Source organism: Centrocercus urophasianus, unplaced genomic scaffold, assembly GCF_019232065.1.
Source record: "Centrocercus urophasianus isolate 14NV4802_14NV808 unplaced genomic scaffold, USGS_Curo_1.0 seq_14, whole genome shotgun sequence".
Lineage (NCBI taxonomy): Eukaryota > Metazoa > Chordata > Aves > Galliformes > Phasianidae > Centrocercus > Centrocercus urophasianus.
The window spans coordinates 9,157,953-9,175,860 of NW_024884586.1; the positions used below are offsets into that span (position 1 = coordinate 9,157,953).

Below are 17,908 nucleotides of genomic sequence, written 5' to 3' on the forward strand. Positions count from 1 at the left end.
TGGAAGCCTTGGTCACATTGGGTGGAGGGAGCTGGTTAATTTTTGGGTGGTTGTGTGTTTCTTTTGTCCGTTTGTAAAGGAGGGGGCTTGCTTTCTCCTGTTTTAATGGCACATATATGCAAATGGTCTATGCTCCTCTTGGCTGTCACAGAGTGCTCTCAGGTTTGGCTCTTGCCTGCTGCAAGCCAGGGGCTGTGGGGGAAGGCCAGCCCTCCACTCACCACTGCCTCTCTTTCTCCCCAGTGATCAAAACACGGCTGCAGTCCTTGCAGAGAGGAGTCAACGAAGACACATACTCAGGAATCCTGGACTGCACCAAGTAAGACTGCTGGGTTTAGACCTAGGGGAAGGCAGAAAGCCAGGGCATGGCCAGAGGTTCTCCTGGCACAGTGGAGGGATGGGAAGGGACGGACACTGACCAACCTGCGCCGTCTTTTCCCAGGAAGATCTGGCAGAAGGAAGGACCCATGGCCTTCCTGAAAGGGGCGTACTGCCGAGCCCTGGTCATCGCTCCTCTCTTCGGCATCGCACAAGTCGTCTACTTCATTGGCATTGCCGAGTTCCTCCTGGACATACTCCCCAAGCACCGGGCCTAGCCCTGGCACGCCTGCCTGTGCCCGCCCGTCCTCTGCCACGCCGGATTCATCCCTGTGTTCGTCGTCCATGTCGAGTGGTGTGAGAGCAACAGCACAGAGGGTTCGCTTGGGAACGTGGGGGACATGGTCTCCAGATGAGCAAACATAGGGAGGGAGAGTCTCTTTTCTATCTTCATCTGCAGCCTGTTCCCTCCCCCTCCTTCCACGGACAGTACCCAATTATGCATATCTCTTTTTTTTTTTTTTTCCCCTTTTTTTTTTCTTCTTTTTTAAATCGTAATTCTTAAGGACACTGGTAAGCACAGACTGGGCTTGCGCACCCAGAATTCTCTTCCCAGCATTTAGAAGGAAGAGGGAAGAGGAAAAAGATAACCTGAGCCCTCATTCACCTCTGCCCTTCCTAGGGCTCCTGGCTGCCTGCAGAGGGGCTGCAGGGGCAGCTGTGTCCCTCAGCCAACTCTCTGGGTGCTGGGTCCCAGGAGGAGAGCAGGTGTCCTGCAAAAGGATGCAAAGGGGACGCTGGGTCTGGCAAGTTCCTTGGCTTGGAAACCTTTGCCTCTTTCCCTTGCTCAAAAATCAGTTGGACTAGGATGAATTTCTTAGAGATCAAAGGAAGGGAAAGGAGATCATTACTTTTTTTTTTTTTTTTTTTTTTGTAATTTTTGTTTTAAAGCAAAGGGATTTCCCTCTTGGTGAGGTGCAGAGGCAAGGTGGCTGCTCTGTAGGGAACATGTCTGTGGGATCATGTGAATGTCAGAGGTCCTTCCCTGCTTGGCTGTAGGCAGGGGAAGGAGAGAAACTTGGGATCAACTTTATTTTATTTTATTTTTTAATGCGGGGATTGTGGGGAGGGAAAAGAACCAAACAAAAAGAAACCACTTACATTCCTTCAGCCTGCCCACCCCGAGGTGATGCCTGTAGCAGGTGTATGGTTAGCTGTGTACACAGTTGGTTCTGTGTTTCCTGGCTTGGCCCCAGGACATGAAAGGAGGAGCCTGGTCTGTTTCCATAGGGTCCAAGGTACAGCAGCTGTGCTATGAAGCCTGTGTGTTTGCTCTTGCAAGGTGAAAGGACAAGGTCTGCTTTTGTGTTGTTGTTTGACTGGGTGTGCCTGCAGCCAGCTGCTGTCAAGGAGGTTCCATGCCCTGAGCAAGGAGCTGTTGTGCAGGTGGGACTGCAGGATTGCAATCCCAGAAACTGATCATCCCTCTCGCCCTTGGGGAAGTGTTCGTTGTTGGGTGGTGGGGGCATTTCCCTGCTCCACAACCCACTCTGCCAAAGGGATTCTGCCCAACTGCAATCACTTGTCAGAGGGCTTCTCATTAAGTACTCTCTTGGGCTGTGCTGTTAATCCTTGGTAAATCATGTTAAGTACAAGATCAACAACCTCACCGTGATCTTCTCCATTATTTATTCCATGTGGTGCAATCCACCCAACCTCAGTGTTTAAATTAAACGAGTCAAATTCACCTTCCATTCCTTCTTTTCGTTTGTTTCTCCAGGCGCTTGCTTGGTGTTTGTGTTTCAGTTGTGTATTTAAGTTAATTTAAAAAAAAATAATAATCCATGTTTTTAATGTTTGGAAAAAAAAAACCACCTCTGTTTCAGCATTCTTGGGTTAGGGTATTTCTCAAAACCCGAATGTTGAGTGCTTTTTTCCTCGATGTGTCCTTTTTCTCTTAGAAGAAGTCGTTCTGTAGCTGCTATGTTCCTTGTCACTTTGCTATGTGAATCACTTTCCTTTTTTTTTAATGATTTTTTCCTTGTATCTGGGAAGGAATCTGCAAAGATGGTCTCTGAGTCTGGTAGATGTCTGTGATGTGTGTAGTGCTGTGGTGCTGCTCTTGCTCTGGATTTCTCTTGGGTGGATTAAAAGAGAAAGATTTGTGGTTTTTCTAAGGTGCTCCCTCTTCCTCCCGAAACCTTCAGCTGCTCTTGTTCAACAAAACACTCCGAATCTTAATTGCAGGGAGGATTCTAATATGTATGGTTTTCTAAATGCAGGTGCAAGTTTGTGTGAGTTTGGAGCAGCCTCCCTCCCTGCTTTCCTCATCCCAGCATCTTAGAGAAGGTGGGGTCGGGGGCACCCATGGGGCTGTGGGAGTGGGGGTCGGCTTTGGGGGGCCACTTTTCCTTATCCCCAGGTGCTTCTGGATACTGTGACCTTACTGGGGCTGGGTTTAGCTGCCTAGACCTGAGGTTGGAGGGTGTCAGGAGGTGGCTATGACCTAGCCCTGCAGGCTGGCACCAAAACAAAGGCAAATTTCAACTAGGGGGAATTCCAATCCACCAGCAGTGAGCAGAAACCTCCAAGTGTGAATTCCAATATTATGAAGTAGTGGCAAACAGGCACACCTCTGCTTGCCCTGGCCTGCTGCAGGTGCCATGTGTCTCCAGGACAGGGGATGATGACTGGAGCGTGAAGCTGGCACATGGTGCATCTTACCCCATGACTTTTGCATTGGGTCCTCTGCTGGGCTCTTCTCCCTTATGTCCTGTGTGGTGTCACTTTGTCCCTGTCCAGGCCTTGGCTCTGGTGGCTCCAGGTGCTTAGTGCCCCTCCATAACCATGGTTTTTCATCTTCGTCCTTGGAGGAAAAGAGAAAAGCGTACCAGGAAGTGGTAAGGAAGTGTCCTAAAGCATCATGAGCAAATTCCTACAAAGAAAAGTGGAAAAATCCATGAAAGTGATAGGGAAATCCTGACAAGGTACAGTCAAATGTCCTGGAGGGTGATGGGGAAATTTCCTGTGAGGCAATGTGGGAATTTTCTGGAGAGCAGTAAGGGGAATTCCTCAAAAGTAGAGGAGCAAATATCCTGAAATATCCTGGGAATCTGTGGGGGAACTTTGTGAATAGCAGTGGTTGATGTTCATGGAAAATAATGGAGGATCTAACCATGAAACATCCTTGAAACCAATGGGGGGATTGCTGGAGTGCAAATTGGAGAGATTCCTCCGTGAAAGGAACAGTGATGCTTCCTTGGCAGCAGAGGGGAAACTTCCTAGAGCACAACAGGTGGATTTGCAGGCGAGCAATGGAGGAACTTCCTCAAAAGGTGAAGAACTGCTGAACACCACCAAGGAAATGCCCCAGGAAGCAAGGGAGGGATTTCCTACAAAGCAGTGGGGAAATTTCCTGGGAAAGGATGGAAGAGTCCCTAGTTGGTAGCCCATGGATTTCCTATGATGCAATAGGGGATTTCTTAGCAAGGAGAGAGTATTTTTTGGGGGGGAGTGAGGGAAGGGGAGGCTCACCCCCAGGGCTGGCAGCGGTCCCCGGGCTTGATTTCTTTTCGTGCATGAAACCCAGGAACAGCGCTGCCCCCTGGGTCTGGTTCTTCACCCGGCCCTTAGCGTGCGCCCAGGCCCGGAAGAGTTAAAAAGAATTTCAAAGCCCGCTGGACTTTCCAGCCCCTGCGCTGCACGATGGGGCCGGGGCCGGAAAGCCCCGCTGGCAGCGTTTCGGGCCGCCCTTCGACCCGCGCTGCGCAGTGCGAATATCCCCATCGCCTCCCAAGGGCCGCGGCGGACCTGGAGGCGCGGCGCTGAAGCGGGATCCCCGCACCACGCAGCTGCGAACCCGCAGCCTCCCTGCCGCTCCCTCTCACCGGCGACGGTTTCAGTTTCGTTTCCCCACGTGATTTCCAGGAAAGCCTCCGTCGCTCTATAAAAGCCCGGTCCCGGGGTGGCCCCGTCCGGACGCCGCGGAGCCATGGCAGCGTTGGACAGCGAGGGGTAAGCGGTGCGGCTATGTGCCCGCCGGCCGGCCGCGCGGCCCCGGAGCTGACCGTGCCGCCCCGCAGGGACGCCCAGAAGCTGCGCTTCGGGCCCTGGCTGCTGAACGCCGTCAGCAGCGGGCTGTACCACGGCCTCTGCTGGATCGACCCGGACCGCCGAATCTTCCGCATCCCCTGGAAGCACAACGCCAGGAAGGATGTCACCAGCAGCGACGTGGAGATCTTCAAGGTGGGGGACTTAGCGATGGGCCGACCTCAGGGTGCTTGGGTATCGCCAGCAGTAGCGGGGGGGGGTGTTGAGTTCTGCACCTCCAGCAGCCCAGCAGTCTGTCTCTGGGGTGGGCAGCGGTGACCCAAGGGTGGGTGAGATTAGGGGGGGGTCAACGGCAGCAACCCCAGGTCTGCAAGCTGGTTGGTAATGGGATGAGCAACAGCGGTGATTCCGAGGTCTTTGAAGTGGCACGAAGATGGGTGGATGAGGTGCTGGCACAGGCTGCCCGGAGTGGTGGTGAGGTCACTGTCCCTGTGACTAAGAACTGTGTGGATGTGGCAGTGAGGGATGTGGTCAGTGCGCATGGTGAGGATGGGTTGGTGGGCAGGCGTGGTGATCTTAGTGGTCCTTTCCAACCTTAATGGTTCTAATCCTGTGGTCTTCAAGGTGTATGGGAATGAGGTGGTCACCAGTGGTGGTGGCGAGGTCTTTGAAGTAGGATAGGTGTGACTGGAGGACTGTAGTCTTCAAGTCAGGTGAGAATGGCAGTGCCCAATGCTGGATGTTCCTGCTCATACAAGGGCTGGGCCAGATGGATGCAGAGGGCCTTGTCACCTCAACCATCCTGCCACTCTGCAACTCCATTGGAGGGTGACTAGCAGTGACCCCAGGGTCTTCAAGGGGGTGGGACCAGGGATGACCAGCAATGACCTCAAGGCCTTCAGTATTGATGAGATGGGATAATTAGGGCCCGCATTTCGGGGGTCCCTGTGCTCACCTCTGCATGCCCACCAGGCCTGGGCGAAGGCCAGTGGAAGGTACGAGGGGAATGCTGAGGATCCAGCCAAATGGAAGACCAACTTCCGCTGCGCCCTGAGGAGCACCCACATGTTCACACTGCTGGAAGACCACTCCAAGTGCAACAATGACCCGCACAAGGTCTATGCAGTTGCCTCAGGTGAGCCCAGGCTTGGAGGAAGCAACAAAATGGGGGCTGAGCTTGGGGCACCCCGCTCACCCTGCTCTCCTTCCAGCCATCCCCAATGGCAGAGGTCCTGGGGGCCCTGTGTCAGATGCTCCTCTGCAGCAGCCCCAGCCGCAGGTAATGGGATGGGCACAGCAGAAGGGGAGGGGGCCTGGTGCTGCTACTGGAGCATTGCAGTCCTCATCCTTGGCCTAGGCCCACAGCACCAGTGCTTCAGGCCTGTCTTGCTTTCCTCTGCAGCAGTTGCTCAACCACCATGATTTGGCCTCAGAAAACACTCCCACAGGTAGGTCCCAGTCCCCTGTTTGTGTGTGGGGGCATCTCAGGCTCAGCCTGGCGGTGGGATCGTGGTGAATTTGTCCCAGGACCGAGCCACTCTGGGGGTTGGTTTTGGGGTTGCTGATGGCTGCTGACCCCCCTGCTGTGCCCCACAGACAGTGCTGCTGCACCAGCCCTGATGCAGGAGGATTTGGACATGCTGCAGTCCATACTGCAGCACTGCAACATCTCTGCCCTTGGCTCCCAGACAGCCCTCTGGGCACACCCAGGTGAGACCAGGCCCACTTGTTTTGGTGGGGGCGCAGAGTGAGGTAAACCCCCACCCACCTACAATGCCTCTGTAGGGGATGCCTTGCCAGAGGATGCTGTGCTGCTTTCTGGCCCAGGTGGCTGCCTCCCTGTGCCACTGTTCCAAGATTGGAGGCACCTGGAGGAGCAGGGCACCTGCAGCCCCCCAGAGTCCCTGCTGCTGGCAGACCAGCCCCTCCCAAATGGGGGCTGCGGGCCGGACGGGGCCGGGGGCCTCTCTGTGAGTGAGGAATGTGCCATCCCTGCACCATCCCCGGGTGAGCAGCTACTCTTCCAACCTGCCAACCCCGCGCCTCCGCCACTGGCAGGTGACACAGGTGAGGGTTCCTCTATGGGGACACAGCTAAGGGTCCGTCTGTGGGGACGAGGGATTTTTGGGGCCGCCACCACTGACAGCTGCTTCGTGCAGGAGAGCTGCCCCCCATCCTGGACATCACTATCTACTACCGAGGAAAGGTGGTCTACCAGGAGCAGGTGGTTGACAGCCGGTGGGTGCTGGCCTACCAGCCCCTGGACCCCGCAGTGGCTGAGCAGCGGCTGGTGCTGTTCCCCAGCCCCGAGAGCCTGGCTGACCCCAGGCAGCGGCACTACACTGAGGACTTGCTGGGGGTGGCAGGGCTGCGGCTGGAGCAGCGTGCCGGCCAGCTCCTGGCCACTCGCCTGAAGAAGTGCAAGGTCTTCTGGGCCTTGTCACAGCAGCTTGAGGGCGGGGAACCCCCTAACAACCTGCTCCACCGGGACCAGGAGACGACCATCTTTGATTTCAGTGTGTTTTGCACAGGTGAGTAGGGCCCCTTCCCATCCCGGTTTGGGGTTGAGGTGGTGGGGAGCACACCCAACCAGAGTATCCACTGCCCTCACTGTGGCCTGCCCTAAGCCCAAGCCCTGCCTCTCTTTGCAGAGCTCCGGGACTTCCGTGACAGCCGCAGGGAGCGCTCCCCCGACTTCACCATCTTCCTCTGCTTTGGGCAGTGCTTCTCCAGCATGAAGCCCAAGGAATCCAAGCTCATCCTGGTGAAGGTGAGTGGCCCTGAGGTGGCCTCAGAGGCAGAGGGAGATGGGTACTGTGGACTGGGACTCTCAGGACCGGGGCAGATGGATTGTCCTGTGCACCCCCTTCTTTTTCTCATGGAGGGATGGGGCTGCATGGAGAAGCAACAGCCCCGAGCCCCATCCACAGTTGTGCCCATCTGTTGTTGCAGCTGGTGCCCAAGTTCTGCGAGTACTGGTACGAGCAGGTGCAGCGGGAAGGAGCCTCCTCCCTCAACAGTGGCAATGTCAGCCTGCAGCTCTCTGACTCCTTCAACCTCTTCGAGCTTATCGAGCAATACCACATGCAGACAGATTGACACTCCCTTCGTGTGTTCCTCCCCCAGCCTCTGCTGTCTTGCAAAGGTCAGCATTGGGCTGGTTTCACCGTTACAGAGGAGAAAAGAGCAGCATTTGCATCCACTCCCGGGCACATCTTGCTACCATGCTCTGGCTATGAGTGCTGACTGAGGGTCAACACACTACGGGAGCAGCCAGCCGTAGAGCCAGCCCAGCACCTCTCCACTCCTCCAAAAGCTCTGCAAAAAGCTTGGTGGTTGGGAAAGCCTTTTCTCTGACTGCGCAGCACTTCAACCCCCTGGCACCAGCATGGTGTACAGTGGGGGTCCTTCCTTCCTCCTTTGCCCCCAGGACAGTTCCTGTGGACCTTGAGCTGGCATGTGGCTTTTTCCAACAGCTATCTGGAGTTTTTGGGGATTGTGGTTCTTTACAGATTTACTTTTCTGAAGTTTTGTAAGTTTAAATGTATGTCTATATAAAGGTGCTTCCCACTCACTGGTGTTGCATAGCATCTTAAATGTATCCTTTATGCATCGCAAGTCAGCACATTCATTTATGCATTTATTGCCCTGCAGTAAGGATGTAAGCAGTACTTGTAAGCTCAGTGTGCTGAGGAGAGCTTGACTTCAGCTGAAAAACAATTCTTTTGTCTTCCATTCGAGCTTTCCTCCCCCCTGGCCTGCAGTCACTCACTGGTGATGTTCTGAAAGAGACAAAGTGCTTGTATGAGAGAGGCCATCCAGGTGATGATCTACAGTGTGGGGCTGCCTGAGGAGGATGGCATAAGAGTGTGGCAGAAGGGCAGAAGCAAGGGCAGGGGACAGCCTACCTGCCGGGTGACGTGGATGCTGCTGGGCCCAAAGGTAGTGGTGCCGTAGCTGGTCACATAGTAGTGGACAGGGGGCTGTGCTGGGGGTGCTTCTGGCTGCCCAGGCACTGTGTGGACAAAGAAAGGGACCGTCAGCTTTTAAGCAACTCAGCTCCAGTATACCCAGCAGTTGAGCTGTTATTCCCCTAAGAATAAGCAGGAAGCCCTGCTGCTGCCAGGACAGCCAATGTTAACCATTTTGGCCCATGGAGAGGAACTGCTTGCCGTACCTGTTTCCAGAAGGGGAGCCAGCATTTTCCACTGGACACAAACTCCTCACCACTTAGAGGCACTAGATATGCCCCTTCATCTCTGTGCAGCCCATTTAATTCCCCACTAGTGGTCAGATTGCTCTGGGGCTCTGCCTTCCCATGTAGCCCAAGACAGGACACCACCATCACCCACCTCCTTCCGACTAGAGCTCTGCTCCACCACCACCAGCCTCACCTTTGGGTAAGAGCAGCTCTACACCAAACCGATGCCCACATGTTCCACAGGTTTTAACATCTTCCTTTGTCCTATGAAGGAAAAAGCCCCAGTTTGACATTGCAACAGCACCCATCAGGTTCCAGCCCTCTGTGCTGAGCAAGCACATACATACATGGGGGTTTTGCCATCCATATCTGGCCAGATGAGCTCTGCGGGACAGCCGGCCGTGCGACAAGGGGTCTTCACACATACGTGCAGCCCTGGCCACTCTTCAGAGAGCTTCTGGATGATAAACATACCCGCCACGAGGAAGTCCCAAGCAAGCTGGAATGCTTCCAGTCAAAAGGAGAGAGGCATGGTTACCCACAGCAGCAATATTGGAGCCACACAACTTGCTTCCAGCCTTATTGTGGCCAACCACCACCAGATCAGGTGTACCACCACAGTTTGTCATCTTAACCAAACCATGGCAGCCTTCAAGGTCAACTTAAAGAGGCATCAAGAAAATTACTTCCCTCAGACGGCCTTTTGCCTGTTCCTTGGTGCTCCCCACCTGTTGCTCCTGCTGGCTTCCTGCATCTCAGCTCCAGGTAGCTGTATGCCCGCTGGTTATTCTCTTTAATCAGCAGAGGTTTGCCATTGCATATGAGCAGGCAGGTTGCCTTGGCCACCCAATGCGTGGAGTAGAAGGAGCAAGCTTTCACAAGGAACCTGCGAAGAGATTGCCTGTGGCTTTAACCACCCTCCTCCCCATTTATATCCCACAGTGGGAGAAAATGTGGCAATGAGATGACCTGAAAAATATGAAACCAGTTTTAGTCAAAATAGAGCTAGAAGCTGAATGAGGACCATGGCTCAAGCAGCAGGAGCAGCCTGTTAAAGCAAGAGCTGCTTCCAGGTTTGGTTGTTTGATAAAGCCCCAAATACAAGTCAAGAACCCTACAATGACAGGAGGTCTTCCAGAAACTGGAAGAGTCCCAGTGGTAAGTGGTCCAGTCCCAGAGGAAAGCAGGCTTTTCTCCACACTCTGTTCTAGTGGGACTGTGAGACCTGGAGGCATTCAAGGCCAGACTGGATGGCACCCTGGGCAACCTGATCTAGTGGGTGGCAATACTGCCCATGACAAGAGGTTGGAACTGGGTGGGCTTTAAGGTCCCCTCCTACCCAATCCATTCCGTGATTCTATAATGCTTGGATTGGCACAGACTAGCTCTACGGCCTGCAAAAACCCACCCCGGATGGCAGGTGAAACAGAAGGATCATTATCCTTGCTTGCATCTGGATGAGGAACATCACAGTGATTCATGCAGGGCTCCACAAGTCCAGGACAGGGCTAAGACTGTACCCTGATCTCCTGAGTCCTAGCTTCACGCTGTGGCTGTTACGTTCTCAACAGCTGAGGGCTTGCTGATGATCATACCTGCTCTGCACCCAACCAACCCCAGTAAGCGGCCTGCCAATGGCTTCATCAGGGGGCTGGACAACACTGCGCACCTGTGGAAGAAGCCCTCAGGTATCTCAGGTGAGAAGTAGGTACGGATGTGGAGGTCCTCATGGTGATCTCCTCCCCACACCTCAGCAACCTCTTCAGTCTGGTTTAGGTAGGTTGGGAACAAGTACCAGGACTCACTTTGGTCCTGTGTTGTCTCCCATGTCTTCCCGGGCACAAACTCACTGGCCTGAGGATTGAGTGCTTTGGCTTGCCTCACCTCCAGGCAGAGCTCGAAGTGCTCCAGGAGGCTGAAGAGCTTCCCTTTCCCCCTGCGGGTCCTGTCCCCCATGATCTCCTCAAAGATGTCCTGCATCCCTTCCGAAAAGAGCTGGTACTTCACCAAAGCACGCACTGCCTGGTGGCACAGCATTGCCTTTGACTTGAAGGCCCACACCCAGTTGGACCTGTCCCTGATGGTGGCATGTTCCGCAATCAGCGCGTCCACAGAGATGCTCTCCAGCTGCTGGACCAGGCGGTCCCTCACAAGGAGCTGGGCAGGAAGAGAGAGAAATTAGAGGCGTGATGAGAGGAGCATGGCAAAGCTTGGGCCTTGCAGGGTCATATTCCCCATGCTCACCTTGAACGTAGTTATTAGGAAGGTGGGCTGCAGAAAGACAGTGCTTTCCAGGTACTTGATTTCTTCGTACCACACGAGAAGGCCAATGCGGTGGAGGTAGCGCAGGATATCCTGAAGGAGCTCTCTGTCCAGGTTGGCCAGGTGCTCCCGCTGGGAGAGTTCGCTGAGCAGGTACTGGAGGTCCATCATGCCTAGAGGGAGATGTAGGTGCTCAGCATGCCCATCGTGGAGTGCAGCAGCCAAGCCAGCAGTCAAAGGCTGCTGTTCAGGGCCAACACGCATCAGCAGGGCCCAATGTCACACTGTCCCTAGGTAGCAGTTGAGATCAGAGATATGCGTTAAATAGAATTTGCAAGACATAGGTTTGGAAGCCAAATAGAAACATTAAAGCTGTCCGTCTCCTTCCTGCAAGATACCATGAACTTAAAGTGTTTATACAGGGCAAAGGGGAGAAAGAACAACATCACAGACTATACTGCCAGCTGAAAGCTCCTCCATCCACAGGTTGACAGATGCTGGCAGAGCCTTTGTGTGAAGAAGAACTTGCCCTTTTTCCTTGCTTTTCCCTAGGCCTTGGAGTCAGATGCTTGCAATACATTAGATAATAGGAACTCCTTCCTTGTTTGAGGATTCAGGGCACTGGAACAGGCTAACCACAGAAGCTGCAGATGTCCCATCCCTTGGAAGTGTTCACAGCCAGGTTGATTGGGCCTGTTGAAAGTGCCTTTGTCTATGGCAGGGGGTTGGAACTATGTGCTCTTTGAGGTCCCTTCCAACCCAAATCTGCATCAGACAAAGCCAGGCAATGACAATGATTGCTTCTGCAAGATCTTCAGCAGCAATGCCACCACCACACACAGAAGGACTTCAGAGGGCCTGTCCTTCTCAGAAAAGCAGCAAGGTGAGGGATGAGGAAGCACTCACCATGGTCTGCCATCTCCTCACTCTGGGTGATGTCCACAATGGCAGCTTCTACCTCCCGGTAGACAGGCGGCAGCACACGGACAACTTCAGGGAATAGCTCCTCATTCTTCACATGAGCCAGAATTGTGGCTTCAAGATTTTTGATGTCACGGTGATCTCTGCAGTTGACGGCAACCAGATCTAAGATCTGAAAGAGAGAAAGCACGTCTGCCAAAAGCAAAGCCAGCAGCTACCACTGTGGTAGTAGCCAGTGAGGTGACAGGCGGATTTCATGCTTCAGAGGCCACCAAGGAGGTGGAGCAAGGTGCTTGCCAGTAGGCATTCAGCAAAATGCTGGATACCCAGCTGAGGAAAGCCAAGCAGCTATCTGTTTGCCCAGTGAGGCTGGGTATCTTTGGACAGTTGCCACAGTATATAGACAGCATGCTGAGCAATCACCTGGCTCAGCTTCAGTAAGAGTAGGCTTCAGACACATCCCGGATTCCCTTCCAACCTAGCCTCCCTTGTCAGTCTACAAGGACAGGACAGTCTGTACAGCTGGGCACAGCATCCCTTCCATGTAAAGGGCACCTCCATCACCTTTGCCATGAGGGCAGTGAGGCCATGGCGCAGGCTGCCCAGAGCAGCTGTGGATGCCCCATCCCTGGAGCTGCTCAAGGCCAGGATGGATGGGGCCATGGGCAGCCTGAGCTGGTGAGTGGCAGCCCAGCCCATGGGAGGGGTTGGAACTGAATGGACTTTTAAGGTCTTCTACTACCCAGTCCATTCTGTAATCCTATGATTATAGCTCTGTTTCTGTATTGCAGTGGTCCCAGAAAACCATCCACCTGCACCATGGTGTTTGAAAAGTAAATTTCTTTCTCCTATTTCTCCACTACTGAAGGAGTAATGAACTAGGCTGATAAAAATCAGGTGGATATGTTTTCATGCAACATGTAGTTGCCTCACTTCTCCCCAGGCCCTTCCTACAAGCCATGAGCAGAGATATCCATCAGAGAGCAGCGGAAAGGAACCAGCAGGTCACAACCAGCAGTTACAGCAGTATGCAATGTTGCCACCTCCATCCCAACCCCATGGAGCTGCTGCAGTAACTAGGTGCCTGATTTGTCAGTAAAGGGTAACCATCCCCACTAGTACGCTGTGTGAGCTAAAGGCAGACCATGAAGTGCCACCTCTTCATCAATTACCCTGCTAAACCTGCTCATGTGAGCAAGCCCAAATCCTGCAAGCTTGCCTAGTTCCCCTTCCAGCTGCAGTAAATCCACAATAATCTCAACCCTACAGTTAATGTGCAACTCTCCATCTCCTTCAGCCTCTCCCACTGGTCCACATAAACCTCAGGTTCCTCACTGTCCTCCAGATTGTTGATGAAGTGAGTGAGGTTGCTCTTCCTCTCCGCCAGCATGGCCGCAATCTTGGCCATGATGTTGGACCTCTTCTCCTCCACCTCTTGCTTCTGACAGCAGTCCACATGGGTTCCCACAGGAAGCACCACAGAGTTTGGGACTCGCATGAACAGGTTGTTGATCCAGAAGCCAACAAGATCCTTGAAAGCATCATCATTAGTCTGGTACCTGGAGAGGAAGAGAAAGAAAATTCCAGGTTCACATCTAATGCTTTTCCTGAAATGTAGGCTTAACCATGCACCCTGTGCTGTCCCAGAGACTAGCTGAAAAAGAACTCACATGTCCTAAGTTGTCATGGACCATACCCAAGGCCATCCTTAAGTTGCCCATCCTTAGTCTAAGCCAATAAAAGCTGGGGCCTGTAGCAGATTCCTCCCATGTCATGGATGGGAACAGGATTTCTCCGTACCAAAAAGCCCAATTTTGATCCTCTTTCAATTTTCAGGGAGCACCAGAAGCCATGTAGAGGCATTGAGAATGCAGAAAGCAAAGATGACAACCATATAAATTCACTTGTCGCAAATTAAGATACATCTAGTGACTCAAAAGGGAGGAATTTTGTAAGGTGGCTTAATAAAATGTGTGGTCTACCAAAAGAAGGAGACAGAGAGCTAGTTAAAGCTTTTGAAAGAAGAGCACTTATCTAGGTGCAATGGATATGGCATCAGCAGTGGAAAATGAAGGGGAAAGGTTACCCAAGTCAGATACATTTTCCTTCTCCCATTCTCCCCTGAATTCAGGTCTTACATGTGGAGGTTGATGACAAGGATGACGAGTGCCTGTGGTGTGATGAACACGTGGTGCGTCATGTAATACTCCAGCTGGCCAGCAAAGTCCCAGAAGAGAAAGGTGAAGTCTTCAAGCCGGAACTCACTGATTTCTATGCCAACTGTTCGCTCTTCCTTGGGCACCAGTTTGGCTTGCCTCTGCTTCAGGCTTCTGCAGATGGTAGATTTCCCAGCCAGCGAGGCACCCAGGAACATGGTCTTGATCCTCTTGTCCTCCTGCCCTGAACCGTGTTGAAGCTGGCTGAAATAATTCAGGATCTGCTGGATGCCACCAGCACAGACCTCACTGGGTGGCTCCCTGAGCGGGTTCCCATTGGCCTTGAACATTTTCAGGGATTGTCCCTGGAAGAGCTCCCTGGGGAGCTGGCGAAGGGCATTGTTCTGCACATGGAGCTCCTGTAGGTTCGCCAGCTGCAGGACAGGCTGGGGGAAGGTTCGGAACAGGTTGTTGGAGATGTTGAGGTACTGGAGGCTGTCTCGACAAGCTGCCAGGTCCCTGGGAAGAGCACCAAGGCGGTTGTTGTTGAGCCGCAAGTGTTTAAGCCTGGGGAGATGGCAGAAGATGCCCTCTGGGATGACTCGGATCTGGTTCTGATTCAGTTCAAGCTTCTCTAAATAGACCAGGCTCTGGATTTCATTGGGAAAGTCCACAATCTCGTTCTTGGATACGATGAGCTTCTTCAGGTTGCCAAGTTTGGAAATGCCGGTGATGCTCCTGAGTTTGTTCCTGTCAAGGTCAAGGCTTTCCAGAGCAGGGTTACTGAGGACTGCTGGAGGCAGCACCCGCAGCCTTTGGGTAGAGAGCGTCACCTCCCGCAAACAGTCCTGCTCCTGAACTGGCATGTGGGACAGAAAGGGTAGGTAAGGACCGGTTGGAAGAGACACTTTCACTCCTATGGCTGCGGGTCATCCGGTCCCTTGAGACCTTGAGCTTGGCAAAACTTTGAGACAGAAAAGCAGAAGTAAAACACAAGAGCTGTCTGCACAGCATGACCGCAGCAAGAGGATCTTGTCTGGGCCTGAAAGCACACACAGTGGTAGAAGAAATGGTGCCCACCAGACTTTGACCAGAAATCCAAGAGCCACAGTAACAGCTTTGCTCTCACTACGAGAACATCAGTAGCGTTCATCTATCCTAATCTCAGCTGTGGGCCAGCAGGATGGAGCTGCTTTCCAAATAACTCACCCTCCCACTGCCGCTCAGCCCCAGATCCAGCCTGCAGCTGGGTGATGTGCTGAGGCCAGGGATAGTGAACACACTTCCTCTCTCACATCCTCACCCTCCAGATGGGTGCTGCAATTCCTCTCATTGCTGCTGCTGCCCAGCCTGACGCTGGGGAATAATGCAGGGACAGTGAGGGTTTTCCAGAGAACAGGCAAAGGGAGCTGCAGATGGGCTACGGGCAGCCCCAGAAGGGGATAATTAAAGATTTTGCACGTGGGAAGAGAGTTAGGGCTAGGGGATGAGGATGTCAAAACACCAGAACAAAACACAATTGAACTTGCTCTCCTCTCCCTTGTTTCACTTCCTTGCTAGACAATGCCGACACAGAACTCCCTTGTGCAAGATGTCCTGCTCAGGAGTGACTCGCCAGCTTTCATCACTACCAGCTAAACCTAGAGTGAACACCCAGCCCAACTGGAAAGCAAGCTCTGACCCTCTTCCAAGTACCTCTCCTCCGTTTCCTCTAGAAAGATAAGCCCTAGAATCCCCACCACCACCTGACTCAGGCCCTGTGGGCAGCACAAAGATCTGGGCAGCTACTCACAGGCTCTGGGCTGGGCCATGGCTCTGTAGCACCCACTGGATCCTCCCTTTGCTCAGGCTGGATCCTCCGTTTGCTCAGCCTCTCCCTTTCGTTTCCTCCTCTTGCCTGGCTCCCCTCCTCCCTGTGCTCTGCCTGGCAACACCACCCTCTCTTTCTCCATCCATCCGCAGGGCAGCTCCTAATAACCCAAGCACCCCTGGGCAGAAACCAAGCCCTCGTTCACCATGCTCAAGTAGCAGGAGGAAGGGATCCCAGTCTCCTATTACTAAGTGCCTGGAATTTCGAGGACTTGGGAGCCGACCCCTTCTCAGGCCCTCCACTATTTGCATTCTCTTTTCAGACAGAAAAACAGCAAAACTGCATAGCAACTTAATTGTTTCAATAGTACTACACAAAAACTCAGAGAGCTCATTCTTACAAAGATCTCCTCTCCCAGAGTCACTCTAGAAGTCATCTACGTGACGAAGATCACGTGGGAGCAGGTCTCAAGTCAACCTCCATTGGTGGTGATGACAAGCAGGGGAAGGACAGCAACAGGTTACATTGCTACCCAACTGTGGCATGCATTCAATAAACAGAACTTCTTCCACTAAGTAGGTGGAAGCACCCAATCCAAGGAAGGCAGAAAACAAAAAGAATGCCAACAGAATACGAGAAAAATAATTTGTGTAACGTGTTGGAAAAGGCATTTTTAGGTGTGTTTCTCAGCATAAGCCAGCCCCTGAGTGGGGCAATTTCATGAGTTTATTTTCAACAGTAGATAGAATGAAAGAATCAGTATTCTTCCTCACATAACTTAAGGGTAAGCATTTGCAGTGTGGGTTTTTCAGTGCTCTCCTAGGCAATGGAGGTGCAGATGTCATTAAAACATAACAGCACTAACAATAGATACACTGCTGATATATCTTTGTGCCAGGGTGCAATCTTTACTGCTAATTCAAGGCTACGACCCACCAAACATTTAATGCAGAAAATCAGACTGAGGAGAAACCAGAGTGTTTGTTATGGTCTCTCTCACCAAGAGCATAGTTGCTTCCATTATTTAATTAAACCTTATTTTTCACACTAGCTGCCCTTCTCTGTGTATGTGGGTTACTCCAGAGTCATTCCTACGACAACCCAAAAGCATTTCATTTTCAATTTAAGTATATTCACAATGTAGATCAAGCTCTCCTCTTGTATCAACAATGCCACAAAGGTTTCTGAACTTTATTTTGTCAAGAATTCTATAAGCAGCATTTCTATTTACAATCCCATACCTACCCATTAGATATAGATTGGAGAAAAAGTTTAGCTTTAAAACTAAGACTTCTCTACCAGATAAATTCTCTTGAGGTACTAAGGAGAATTAGTATGCCAAAAAAGAGGCTTCATTCCAAAATTTTCAAAGGAACCCAGAACTTACTAATTCTTTGTTCATATTCTATTTATACTTTCATCCGAAGAACAGAGCAGGAAAAACTACCCCAAAATGCTCTGGGCTCATCAACAGCACATCTTAGGATGCTGAAACGTGGCAGTGAGGTGTTTTGCTAGGCCAGATTGGGGATAAAAACAAAGCCCAAACCCAGCACAGTCAAAATTATACTATGCAAGTATGCAGGTAGAAACCTCTCAGAAACCTCATGATAGAGGTCAGAAGATCAGAGCTCACTGAAGAGTCAGGAATGTCAGCAACAGATGAGGGGTCTTGCTATTTTTTTGTGAGTTAATCCCATGCTCATCAGGAAAAATACAGGTTGAAAAAGTGCTTGATGAAACAATCATCCCAGAGAGCCTGTTTTCTCTGTAAGATGAGCAGCAGGACCAAAGAAGGTGGTTTCCATGTGCACTCAGAATTACTGCTAAGTGTTCCAGCAGACCAGCTATATTCATATGTAGTTCCCTTGGAAAGAAACAGGCAATTCTTCTCTTCAGCTTCCTTGTTTAATGCTTTCCCTCTTCCTAACACAGGCAAAAGCAGAAAGGTGTTGAATGTATTTCTAAGTATTTCAAAGGATCACTTAAACATTGGTTGCTCTGCAGTACATGTGAACAAGGGGTGCTTTTAAAGAAAGCCAGATGAAGTTATTACACATGCAAGACCTCCTGCTTGTTGAGAAGAAAAGCAGTCCTCCTCCTCCTTCCTAGGAGGAACAATCACTTATCCAACTCCAATCCTCAAGAAACAGAGTACTCCTAATGTGTGCATGTTTATACAGAATGGCC

General features: G+C 51.9%; 3 protein-coding genes and 1 long non-coding RNA gene across 12 annotated transcripts in view; 2 read left to right on the plus strand and 2 right to left on the minus strand.

Moving 5' to 3' along the window:
• Positions 1-2,065, plus strand: part of SLC25A22 (solute carrier family 25 member 22) — a 37,995-nt gene extending 35,930 nt beyond the window's left edge. For all 4 annotated transcript variants that reach the window (XM_042813922.1, XM_042813921.1, XM_042813923.1 and 1 more), the window contains 2 exons: positions 244-319; positions 443-2,065. In XM_042813922.1, the coding sequence (XP_042669856.1) occupies positions 244-319; positions 443-596 (230 nt within the window). In that variant the 3' untranslated portion in view covers positions 597-2,065. The remainder of the gene's footprint in view (positions 1-243; positions 320-442) is intronic.
• On the minus strand, positions 1,410-4,317 carry LOC122157798. 3 transcript variants are annotated; one of them, XR_006168026.1, is made up of 3 exons: positions 4,206-4,317; positions 3,043-3,184; positions 1,410-2,455 (listed from the first exon to the last, which is right to left on the minus strand). It is a non-coding gene; the product is annotated as an uncharacterized LOC122157798 (long non-coding RNA). The 3 variants fall into 3 exon arrangements; XR_006168024.1 differs by having other exon boundaries at positions 4,129-4,317; XR_006168025.1 differs by lacking the exon at positions 4,206-4,317 and adding an exon at positions 3,853-4,014.
• IRF7 (interferon regulatory factor 7) lies at positions 2,713-7,942 on the plus strand. 4 transcript variants are annotated; one of them, XM_042813917.1, is made up of 11 exons: positions 2,713-3,218; positions 4,246-4,332; positions 4,401-4,563; positions 5,341-5,503; positions 5,580-5,647; positions 5,771-5,816; positions 5,965-6,078; positions 6,154-6,435; positions 6,528-6,899; positions 7,020-7,138; positions 7,321-7,942. In XM_042813917.1, the coding sequence occupies exons 2-11, from the start codon at positions 4,310-4,312 to the stop codon at positions 7,465-7,467; spliced, it is 1,497 nt and encodes a 498-aa protein (XP_042669851.1). In that variant the 5' UTR covers positions 2,713-3,218; positions 4,246-4,309; the 3' UTR covers positions 7,468-7,942. The 4 variants fall into 4 exon arrangements, with proteins under 4 accessions (XP_042669851.1, XP_042669853.1, XP_042669852.1 ...); XM_042813919.1 differs by lacking the exon at positions 2,713-3,218 and having other exon boundaries at positions 4,123-4,332; positions 6,196-6,435; XM_042813918.1 differs by lacking the exon at positions 2,713-3,218 and having other exon boundaries at positions 4,123-4,332; positions 5,774-5,816.
• A 68-nt stretch (positions 7,943-8,010) lies between these two features.
• On the minus strand, positions 8,011-17,843 carry LOC122157794 (malignant fibrous histiocytoma-amplified sequence 1 homolog). The gene is made up of 11 exons (XM_042813915.1): positions 15,701-17,843; positions 13,891-14,767; positions 13,020-13,311; positions 11,738-11,924; positions 10,814-11,004; positions 10,239-10,726; positions 9,298-9,455; positions 8,917-9,076; positions 8,763-8,833; positions 8,277-8,383; positions 8,011-8,150 (listed from the first exon to the last, which is right to left on the minus strand). Exons 1-11 carry the CDS (start codon positions 15,717-15,719, stop codon positions 8,133-8,135), a joined length of 2,568 nt encoding a protein of 855 aa, XP_042669849.1. The 5' UTR covers positions 15,720-17,843; the 3' UTR covers positions 8,011-8,132.
• Between the last annotated feature and the right edge of the window lie 65 nt (positions 17,844-17,908).